Source organism: Hyla sarda, chromosome 2 (assembly GCF_029499605.1).
Source record: "Hyla sarda isolate aHylSar1 chromosome 2, aHylSar1.hap1, whole genome shotgun sequence".
In the NCBI taxonomy this organism is placed as follows: domain Eukaryota; kingdom Metazoa; phylum Chordata; class Amphibia; order Anura; family Hylidae; genus Hyla; species Hyla sarda.
The window spans coordinates 406,123,018-406,135,280 of NC_079190.1; the positions used below are offsets into that span (position 1 = coordinate 406,123,018).

A 12,263-nucleotide genomic window follows, 5' to 3' on the forward strand; every position below is an offset into this window, starting at 1 on the left:
CAATTAGCCAAGCTTTACAGCTCAGCGAGATCTGTAAGGCTGGGTTCACACATGTCTGTCATCCGGCATAAGTGAATTCAGCCTAGATCTTGACACAACGGATGCCAAAACTGATGACAAGTTGTAATCAGTTATATGGCATCCGAGGTCCAATGTTTCTGGCTGCGGTCCAACTATCCGGCATCAAAATTGAGATGCTGGATGATTGTGAACTGTCCCTTTCAAATGAATGGGATCAATTCTAGCATGCCAGAGGTAAACTATGCCATACAAATGATTATATGTGAACCCAGTTAAGAAGTTTCCACTTTTTTTGTTTTAGAAATGCAAATTACAAGGTGATTCTATAATTTTTCCTCAACATCAAGTGATTTGATACATTTTATTTAACTTGAACTAGAAATATTTATGCCATTAATTCATTTGTACAAGGTATGTTTTGTGGAGCTAGAATTCTCCACTATTGAAAAATATAGTTTGTGGTAAAATGATGTATTGTTGCTAAAACAAGAGATGACCTAACAAACAAGAGATGATCTAACAGTGTATTATGTGGCATCAGTATAACAAAAAAAAAATTGTAAGCAATAAAAAACATTGTGAAAAATATGTCATTTAAAAAAATGTAAATGTCAAAGATAAATAAATATAATATAATATTATATATATATATATATATATATATATATATATGTATATATATATATATATATATATATATATATATATACATAAATATTTTAAAAAAATAAATTTTGGGGTGTCTATGTAATAAACCATTATAAAAAGTACATAAACTAGGTATAATCATAATCATACTGACCTGCAGAATAAAATTGCCACATCATTTGTACCACACAGTGAATGCCGTAAAAAAAAGGAATAAAAAAGTCAAAACTATTTTTATTGCTGCCTCTGTAAATATGAAAAAAAAATCATATGTACCCCAAAATGACACCTCAAACGATGTCAATTCCTCCCACAAAAATCAAGCCCTCATACAGCTCCATCAATAAAAAAAAGTTACAGCTCTCAGAATATGAAAACGTACTAAAACTTTTTTTTTACAAAAATAGTTTTTATATTGTAATTATGATAAACCATAAAAAAGTATATACATTTGGTGTCGCTGTAATTGCACCGACCAGAAGTGTAAAGGTAACTTAATTCATACTGCATGACAAGCAATGTTAAAAAAATAAATAAAAAAATAACAGAATAGATTTTTTTATTCATACCAGCAGAATAAAAAAAATTAGTGTCTCATGTATCCCAAAATGTACCAATCAAAAAATGTACTTGTCTCCCAAAAATATTTTGGTACCCCAAAGCAGCTTGATACAAAGCAACAAAGTATTCTAACTAAAAGAAGACCTCAAAATCCACACGGTGCTCCTTCATGTCTGATGCCTGTGTGTGAGCCATTTTGCACTTTAGGGCCTCATATGGGACATTTTCAAATACTTCAGCATTAGGGACATAAATATTAAGTGGCATTTCTCTGTCAACACCTCCTGTATTACAAATAAAATGGATTAAAATAGAAAATCTGCTAAATCTGCCAACTTTGAGGGGTAAAGTGTTTATAATGGAGTTATTTATGGGGGTATCTAACATACAGGCCCCTTAAATCCTCTTCAGAACTGAACTGATTGCTAAAAAGCAGATTAGAAAATTTCTTTAAAAAGTGGATAATTATTGCTAAATTTGCAATTATTTTTTTACAAAAAAACGCTGACCAAAATGTATCACTAATATAAAGTACAACATAAAACAAAAGAACAATCTTGGAATCGCTGGGGTAAGTAAAAGCATTCCAAAGTTATTACCATTTAAATAGACACATGACAGATTAAAAAAAAGGGGCTTTGTGCAAAAGGGGGAATATTAACTCGGACTAGTGTAGAGATGGATTTAGTGATGTTAATTCCTAGGTTTGGAAAATGAGATTCTACCCAATTATTAGAAAAGAGGGATTTAATTTTGGTGATTGTTGGTGATGGGATGTTTATATTGAGAATATTAGATTTTGTTTTGTTAATCTTGCAATAAGAGAGCTTACCAAAATCTAGGATGTGTTTTTTAACCGAGTCTAAAGAGCGCAGAGGATCTGTTAGTGTGAACAGAACGTCATCCGCATAGAGGCTGATTTTGTATTCTGAATTACCGACAGGGATGCCCTTTATACTGGGATCGGATCTGATCTTGGAAGCCAAGATCTCCATGATCATTATAAAAATAAAAGGTGAGAGAGGGCAACCCTATTTGGTACCATTATTAATTTTTAACGTGGAAGATATTAAGCCATTAATAAAAGACATTAGCAGATGGATCTACATAAAGGGCCCATATCGCGTGTATGAATGTTTCAGGGAGGACAATCTACGAAGGGTTTCTACAGCGAAATTCCAGTTTATACGGTCGAATGCCTTCGCCGCGTCCAAGGAGAGGAGCAGAGAAGGCGTCCAACTTGAGCTTACCAGGTCAACCACTCTTCGGATGCCATCTTCCACGAGTCTACCTCCAACAAATCCTACCTGGTCTTTGTGTATTGTGTTTGGGAAAATACGAGAAAGTATGTCTGCTAGCAATTTTGCATAAAGCATGACGTCCACGTTCAACAGGGAAATTGGTCTTAGGTTAGAAGGCCAATCAGTAGATTTTCCTGGTTTGGGTAAAGTGATTATGGTGACTTTAACCATTTCTGAAGGAATTTTTTGTTACCTTTCTTATACTGTTAAAATTACTCGCATTATGGTCTCTAATATTGCACACTAAGTAAATGTACATTGTGTGTTACCAAAGGATTAAACTGTAAAGTCAAAACATTTTGTCATATATAAGGACAACTCTCTATAGCTTCTAAAACTCTTGACAAACTAGTCTTAACGACTTCTGCAGAAGTAATATTGTTTTTTTTATGGCTGCCATTCAAGATACTCAGTGGCATTTTATATGCCCACTAGAGTATATGAAAGTAGTTGTCTATATGAGAAAACATCTTTAGCTGTGTCTCCCATTGCATGCAAAAGGTTATACCACGAACGTTCATTTAATTTTTACACCCCTATTAAGGCCGCAAGTCCCAGCCCGACCTTGGGTCTCATGTACCAAACTGACAGCTGTCTGTTTGGGTCACTAGGCTTTTGCTGAAGTTGGGTCTTGTGTAGGCCAAGTGGCCTTATAATGTATTAATATTCATAAGAAAAATTATTGTTGCATGAGCCAGAGCAGAACAGTTCAGAATTTTATATACGGTAACTATTTTAACACTTTTTATTGCATATATATAAAAGACATTGCATACAAATCTCACCTTGTGGGGTGTTGTAAACAAATTCTGCTGGCTTGCTTTGAATATGTACTTGATTCCCTTTGCAAAGTGCTGTTGAAACTGACCCAAACAATCTAGACTGCATGTTCAGTTTAAATGTGCGATAATTTTTTTTCGATATTATCTGAAAAAGAAAGAAACTAAAATGTTTATCTTTACAATTCTGTATAAATGTAGTCATTGGGGTCTCATCTAAAAAGGAAGTTTATATTTGACTTATTATTCTCTACTATTCTCTATTATTCTCTAATAAAATATTAAAGGAGTTGTCTAGTGAAAGGGGTATTTTTTGGGAAGATGTCCAGGCAGTCTGTATAAACTTGTACATACCTTGCGCTCTCCCCTTGCTGCTTCTAGTATTGCTTTTCCCAATCTATAGTGTTCTCCTTTTTCGAGTGCCGAGGCCCAATATATCAATTGTCATTTATTCAATCACTGGCCGCAACAGTGTCCCGTCTGAGCTAGGGATTGGCCATATGGCCTTCTGAAGTATTGGAGCTCAGTGCCAGGAAGAAGAGCATGACTAAGACCAGGGCTGGGTCAAATACATTAATTGGTGCTCAGCCAGTTACTACCGGAGGCAGGACACTGCTACAGCCAGTGATTGACTGAATGACAAGTGACATATTGGGCCTCAACACCTGGGAGAGGACAGCACTGGAGGCTTGGAGCAGCATTACTGGAGGCAGCAGGGGAGCGGAAAATATCTCTCCCTTCTGACAACCCTTTAGGGTACGTTCACACGTATGCAGATTTAAGCGCTGCAGAATCTGTAGGCGCTATATAAATAAAATAAATAAAAAAAATTTATGTGCAGGATTTGATGCTGAAGATTTCAATGTAAACTAAATGACTGAGCACAGCTTCTAATCTGCAGTTACAAATCTTGTGCATCAAATCTGCGCAAGATCCTGTACGTGTGAACGTACCCTTAAAGTTTTATTAATTATATTTACAATGCAGTTTTCATGTAGGGATACCAATTTTATGGAGACATATCGGAAGCAAAATGAAAGAGGTTGCTCTATGGAGGCATAAGATTTAAAAGGGGGTAGGAGAGAACTCTGACTCAAGATATGATAAATATTAAACTTAACAGGATCTTGTCATATTGTAAATACTGTCCAATCTGCAGGAGGAGCTAGGCAGAGATATATTATATGATATATAATTTTGTGGGATGGGTTCCAGGATAACTTGTCATCTGACCATGTAATCCTCTGCTCATGCTGATCTTAGTAGTCATGTTAGTGGACCTACTCAATGACTACTCAGACATCTGCAATTGAAAAGGGTTGGATTGTACCCGAAATGCGTCTTGCTCCTGGATGTACTTGCTGACTGTCTTTTTGAATAAAGTACAGTTGTGTTAATTACACTAGTCACTCCTACTTTATATGGGATTGTGCCATTTCTTGGAGTTTTTTCTTGGAGTCCATATTTCAGACGCTCACTTAAAATTCACTGTACCCACAGGATCACATGAGGTGCTGCCCTCCCCTTTTCTTTCTTTTTCTTATCCTCTCTCTATTTTGTCTTATCAGTCACATGACCGATTCATGTCCCCCTTATCTGAAAGCACAAGGCAATGTATTATTGTATTAGCAGGATTTCTTAAGCTAAATATAAAAGAGATAGAAGTTAAGAATAAGACTTTTACAAGAAAACAGATAGGAATAAAATATTCATTACCCATGTTGGTCTTCTATCCAGGAATTGATAGGTTAAGTTATAGCAAACACTTAAATGTCCTTTTTCAGCTATTTCTTCTGCATCCCATGAAATATTGATAGATAAGAAGCCATAGTTTGATATTGTAACATTGGGTTGTTTAGGAATAACTGCAAACAAGTTATTATTAGTAGGATTATTATGATAACAATAGTAATATTGAGGTTTAAAACAATAATAAAAACTTAAAGGGGTACTCCGGTGAAAAACTTTTTTTTGTTAAATCAACTGGTGCCAGAAAGTTAAACAGATTTGTAAATTACTTCTATTAAAAAATCTTAATCCTTCCTGTACTTATTAGCTGTTGAATACTACAGTGGAAATTATTTTCCGTCTGAAACACAGAGCTGTCAGCTGACATGAGCACAGTGCTCTCTGCTGACATCTCTGTCCATTTTAGGAACTATCCAGGGTAAAAGAAAATCCCCATAGCAAACGTATGCTGTTCTGGACAGTTCATAAAATGAACAGAGATGTCAGCAGAGAGCACTGTGCTTGTGATGTCAGCAGACAGTTCTGTGTTTCAAAAAGAAAAGAATTTCTGCTGTAGTATTCAGCAGCTAATAAGTACAGGAAGGATTAAGATTTTTTAATAGAACTAATTTACAAATCTGTTTAACTTTCTGGCACCTGTTGATTTAAAAAAAAAAAAAAAAGTTTTTCACCGGAGTACCCCTTTAAATCCTAATTTTAATAGATTTATTTTCATTAAATATAAAAGGAAGAATGATCAGCTATTTAAGAGATTTATCCACAAACACTAACTATATGATCGGGTCTGACTTCTTATCCCCCCTTTCATGCTTTCAGAACTGAGAGCACATATGCTCTCCATTCATTCTCTAGGAGACCTGGCAGAGAAATAGCCATATAAAGTTTGGTTGTCTTCAGTGGCTCCCATAGGGAATGAGTGTTGTATTGAGGTGCACAATGCATGTGCAGGATAGTCTTGCTCCCCCATTCTGGAATTCATGGGGGTCCCAGCAGTTAGTCACCGCCCCCCCCCCCCCCCCACACACACACACACACACACTTCCCTGAGAAAAGGTAGTTATTCCCTATCCTGAAAAGAGGGTATAACTAGTGTTTATGGACAAACCCCTTTAATTGCCAACTATAAAGATATGTTACTAGATTATATACAAAATTTGAAAAGATGTATTAGCCCTTTCCTGACCAGGTGCATTTTGGGCTTTAATGCCCAGAGCCCAATTTTATATTTTTGGTATACAGTCAGCCTTCTCACTTTTTAGTTTCCTTATCAATCCCAAATTGCCTTGTTTCTTTTTTTGCTGGATGCTTATTTCTTTATTATCATTGTTATTTTAAACTGAAGATTATCTAAATTAATTTTGTTGGCTTGTAGAAGCATTAAACCTTTGTTTTTCTCATTTTTTTAAACATTTTTTCTTTATGTTCTATTCTATGATAGCTTTTTTAATAAATAATAATGGCTTATAAAATTAATTATAAAATATAAGCACATTAAGGGGTTTATCCCATCTTTCCTAATTACCTCTCTCTCTGCTTCTGCTGTCAGCTCACGCTCTGGGATTGCTGGTGGCCCGGTTGGGGTCAAAAGTAGGTTGTCTATTTCTGTGCTTTTGTGCTTGACAGCTCCCAAGCTAAAGTACTACACTGTAACTGTCATACATGATGAAGGGGCCAAGATAAATCCTTGAGCTGGTGAACAGGTACCCAGTAGCAAACTTATTAATGCTACCATGCGCTACACATAGAGAGACATGATGGAGATCGGAATAGGTCTAAAGTCAAATGACAATTACCAAGGTATAGATTTTTTTTTTTTTTTTAAGAAGGAGTCAAAGCAGATAGGGCTGGGGGAAACTGTCTTAGACAAGATGTCTGATATTGGTCTTTTTTTAGCCTAATTTTCCGCATTTTTTTTTAGCAGTTCAGTTTCTTTTTCAGCCCTTTTTCCTGTAGTTTCTATGCTCAAACACAGTTTTATGCTTTTTTCCCCTCATTTTTTACAGCAGTTTATGGATCAAAATGAGTCTGAAAAATTGGTGTGTGAACATAGCTAATTACTGGTCTCAGTAGTTTATTGCCTGAAGAGTGTGTGAATGCTGTGCTGGCTGCAGTGTTACATGAACAATGCACTTGATGTCACCATTGCAATCCTAGCAAGGAACACAAGAGATGAAATGGCACTGAAGCTTTAAGGAATATCGGTAAAAATCTTAGACAACTCCTTTAAGGTGATTCATTTTATAAATTAATTTAGCATGTTCCTCCTCTGGCAGACATATATGCTTGTACAATATCTAAGCTTAAGGCTAAATTACGGTATGAACCTTTGACTAATACTGTCTAAGCAGCAAAGTTATCTACCCTGTTCGCAGTTCCTTATAAACTAGACCACAACACAGTATGACTCACATCCCAAAACCTATTGCAGAAACAGCTGACATCTACCAGGAGGGGAGTAGAGATAACTTAGGTCCCAGTTGTGCAAGCCTTAGATGCCATAGTCAATAGAAACCGTGGTTTTTAGATGGTTAAAAAGAAATTGAGCCCCCTTTGTCATCTGATTGCTACATTTGCAATGTAATTTTGGGGTGCCCAGTGAAGTAAAGGCCTGTCACGATTCGGCTTACAGGTTGTGGATCCACTGTGTCAGCGAGGGATTGGCGTGGACCGTGCCGGTGGACCGGTTCTAAGAGGCTACTGGTGTTCACCAGAGCCCGCCGCAAAGCGGGATGGTCTTGCTGCGGCAGTAGCAACCAGGTCGTATCCACTAGCAACGGCTCAACCTCGCTGACTGCTGAGAAGGCGTGGGACAGAAGGACTAGGCAGAGGCAAGGTCAGACGTAGCAGAAGGTCGGGGCAGGCGGCAAGGTTCGTAGTCAATATGGATAGCAGGAGATCAGGTAACACAGGCTTGGACAACACTAAACGCTTTCACTGGCACAAGGCAACAAGATCCGGCAAGGGAGTGCAGGGGAAGTGAGCAGATATAGCCAGGGAGCAGGTGGAAGCTAATTAAGCTAATTGGGCCAGGCACCAATCATTGGTGCACTGGCCCTTTAAGTCTCAGAGAGCTGGCGCACGCGCGCCCTAGAGAGCGGAGCCGCGCGCGCCAGCACATGACAGCAGGGGACCGGGACAGGTAAGTGACTTGGGATGTGATTCGCGAGCGGGCGCGTCCCGCTGTGCGAATCGCATCCCCGACGGCCATGTCAGTGCAGCGCTCCCGGTCAGTGGGACTGACCGGGGCGCTGCAGGGAGAGAGACGCCGTGAGCGCTCCGGGGAGGAGCGGGGACCCGGAGCGCTCGGCGTAACAAGGCCTTTACACCTGTCATCTTAGTACTCCAAGTATACCCTGCTGAAGGTATTAGTCATAATACACTCCAATCAGTTCATAATACACTGCAAGTTCCACAAAAAGTAAAAACATGTCATGTAAATAAATAAAATAAGTAATGAGAGAAAGACATCACTGAAAAATAGCAGCACACCCGGCAATACCAATTGAAATTAATTTATTTCCTCAGGGGACCCCTGAGAAAGTTGCCCTTTTCAGGCAACGGACGCGTGGGATTCTTGTGACCCCGTCCTCCATTATTCATTTTGGTCCTGGACACTAGCTTCTGTCATTACATTTTGGACATGCAAGTATAGGTGTTGCCTTGGCTTGGTTTTGTCACATTGACTACTTTTATCATGTCTCTTTATATCTGTATGGTCATGTGTGTGTCACGATGCCGGCTGGCAGGTAGTGGATCCTCTGTGCCAGAGAGGGATTGGCGTGGACCGTGCTAGTGGACCGGTTCTAAGCCACTACTGGTTTTCACCAGAGCCCGCCGCAAAGCGGGATGGTCTTGCTGCGGCGGTAGTGACCAGGTCGTATCCACTAGCAACGGCTCACCTCTCTGGCTGCTGAAGATAGGCGCGGTACAAGGGAGTAGGCAAAAGCAAGGTCGGACGTAGCAGAAGGTCGGGGCAGGCAGCAAGGATCGTAGTCAGGGGCAACGGCAGAAGGTCTGGAAACACAGGCAAGGAACACACAAGGAACGCTTTCACTGGCACTAAGGCAACAAGATCCGGCAAGGGAGTGCAGGGGAAGTGAGGTGATATAGGGAAGTGCACAGGTGAACACACTAATTGGGACCACTGCGCCAATCAGTGGCGCAGTGGCCCTTTAAATCGCAGAGACCCGGCGCGCGCGCGCCCTAGGGAGCGGGGCCGCGCGCGCCGGGACAGAACAGATGGAGAGCGAGTCAGGTAGGGGAGCCGGGGTGCGCATCGCGAGCGGGCGCTACCCGCATCGCGAATCGCATCCCGGCTGGCAGCGGAATCGCAGCGCCCCGGGTCAGAGGACGTGACCGGAGCGCTGCCGCGGGGAGAGTGAAGCGAGCGCTCCGGGGAGGAGCGGGGACCCGGAGCGCTCGGCGTAACAGTACCCCCCCCCTTGGGTCTCCCCCTCTTCTTAGAGCCTGAGAACCTGAGGAGCAGACTTTTGTCTAGGATGTTGTCCTCAGGTTCCCAGGATCTCTCTTCAGGACCACAACCCTCCCAGTCCACTAAAAAAAAATTTTTCCCTCTGACCTTTTTGGCAGCTAAAATTTCTTTGACCGAGAAGATGTCCGAGGAGCCAGAAACAGGAGTGGGAGGAACAGATTTGGGAGAAAAACGGTTGAGGATGAGTGGTTTGAGAAGAGAGACGTGAAAGGCATTAGGGATACGAAGAGAGGGAGGAAGAAGAAGTTTATAAGAGACAGGATTAATTTGACACAAAATTTTGAAAGGACCAAGATAGCGTGGTCCCAACTTGTAGCTAGGGACACGGAAGCGGACATATTTAGCGGAGAGCCATACCTTGTCTCCAGGGGAAAAAACGGGGGGAGCTCTTCTTTTCTTATCCGCGAACTTCTTCATGCGTGATGAAGCCTGTAAGAGAGAATTTTGGGTCTCTCTCCATATGATGGAAAGGTCACGAGAAATTTCATCCACAGCGGGCAGACCAGAGGGCAAGGGAGTAGGGAGGGGGGGAAGAGGGTGACGGCCGTACACCACGAAAAATGGGGATTTGGAGGAAGACTCAGAGACCCTGAAGTTATACGAGAATTCGGCCCATGGGAGGAGATCTGCCCAGTCATCCTGGCGGGAGGAAACAAAATGTCGCAAATAATCACCCAAGATCTGGTTAATCCTTTCTACTTGTCCATTGGACTGGGGATGATATGCAGAAGAAAAATTTAATTTAATCTTGAGTTGTTTACAGAGAGCCCTCCAGAATTTAGACACGAATTGGACGCCTCTATCCGAGACAATCTGCGTAGGCAACCCGTGAATAGTGTTGAGCGGCATAGGCCATATTCGAATTCGCGAATATTCGCGAATATATGGATGAATATTCGTCATATATTCGCGAATATTCGCATATTCGTTATATTCCCGTTTTATTTTCGCATATGCGAACATTCGCGTATGCGAAAACTATCATATGTGCATATTAGCATATACAAAATTAACATACGCAAAAATTCGCATATGTGAAAATTCGCATGTGCTAATATTCGCATATGCGAATTTTCGCGCGCCAGTCTCACACAGTAGTATTGCAGCCTTCTTTACACCACACAAGCTGGAAGCAGAGAGGGATGATCACTGTGATGTGTACTGTGGAAAAAAAAAAAAAAAAAAAAAACGAATATTCGTAATTACGAATATATAGCGCTATATTCGCGAAATTCGCGAATTCGCGAATATGCGATATTCGCGAATAATATTCGAATTGCGAATATTCGTGAGCAACACTACCCGTGAAGACGAAAAATGTGTACAAAAAATAGTTTAGCCAACTGAGGCGCAGAAGGAAGACCAGGAAGAGGGATGAAATGTGCCATTTTGGAGAATCGATCAACGACCACCCAAATAACAGTGTTGCCACGGGAAGGGGGTAAATCAGTAATAAAATCCATACCAATCAGAGACCAAGGCTGTTCGGGGACAGGCAGAGGATGAAGAAAACCAGCGGGCTTCTGGCGAGGAGTCTTATCCCGGGCACAGATAGTGCAAGCTCGCACAAAGTCCACAACATCCGTCTCCAGAGTCGGCCACCAATAGAAGCGGGAGATGAGTTGCACAGATTTCTTGATACCCGCATGACCTGCGAGATGGGAGGAGTGACCCCATTTGAGGATTCCGAGGCGTTGGCGAGGAGAAGCAAAGGTCTTTCCTGGAGGAGTCTGCCTGATGGAGGCTGGAGAAGTGGAAATCAGGCAGTCAGGTGGAATGATGTGTTGCGGAGAGAGTTCAACTTCTGAGGCATCCGAGGAACGAGAGAGAGCATCGGCCCTAATGTTCTTATCGGCAGGACGAAAGTGAATCTCAAAATTAAATCGGGCAAAGAACAGAGACCACCGGGCCTGGCGAGGATTCAGCCGTTGGGCAGACTGGAGGTAGGAGAGGTTCTTGTGGTCGGTGTAGATAATAACAGGAGAACTTGATCCCTCCAGCAGATGCCTCCATTCCTCAAGTGCTAATTTAATGGCTAGAAGCTCTCGATCCCCGATGGAGTAGTTCCTCTCCGCTGGAGAGAAGGTCCTAGAGAAAAAACCACAAGTGACAGCATGCCCGGAAGAATTTTTTTGTAGAAGAACAGCTCCAGCTCCCACTGAGGAGGCATCAACCTCCAATAGGAAGGGTTTGGAAGGGTCAGGTCTGGAGAGGACGGGAGCCGAAGAAAAGGCAGACTTGAGTCGTTTAAAGGCGTCTTCTGCTTGAGGAGGCCAGGACTTGGGATCAGCATTTTTTTTGGTTAAAGCCACGATAGGAGCCACAATGGTAGAAAAATGTGGAATAAATTGCCTGTAATAATTGGCGAACCCCAAAAAGCGTTGGATAGCACGGAGTCCGGAGGGGCGTGGCCAATCTAAGACGGCAGAGAGTTTGTCTGGATCCATCTGTAGTCCCTGGCCAGAGACCAAATATCCTAGAAAAGGAAGAGATTGGCATTCAAACAGACATTTCTCAATTTTGGCATAGAGTTGGTTGTCACGAAGTCTCTGAAGAACCATACGGACATGCTGGCGGTGTTCTTCTAGATTGGCAGAAAAAATTAGGATATCGTCCAGATATACAACAACACAGGAGTATAACAGATCACGAAAAATTTCATTGACAAAGTCTTGGAAGACGGCAGGGGCGTTGCACAGTCCAAAGGGCATG

The 12,263-nt window shown here is 41.4% G+C and overlaps 1 protein-coding gene across 2 annotated transcripts in view; it reads right to left on the reverse strand.

The window, feature by feature from the left end:
* Positions 1–12,263, reverse strand: part of LOC130358009 (interleukin-5 receptor subunit alpha-like) — a 64,897-nt gene that overhangs the window by 39,176 nt on the left and 13,458 nt on the right. For both annotated transcript variants that reach the window (XM_056560798.1, XM_056560796.1), the window contains exons 3-4: positions 5,027–5,175; positions 3,317–3,458 (exon numbers count right to left, since the gene is read on the reverse strand). In XM_056560798.1, the coding sequence (XP_056416773.1) occupies positions 3,317–3,458; positions 5,027–5,175 (291 nt within the window). The remainder of the gene's footprint in view (positions 1–3,316; positions 3,459–5,026; positions 5,176–12,263) is intronic.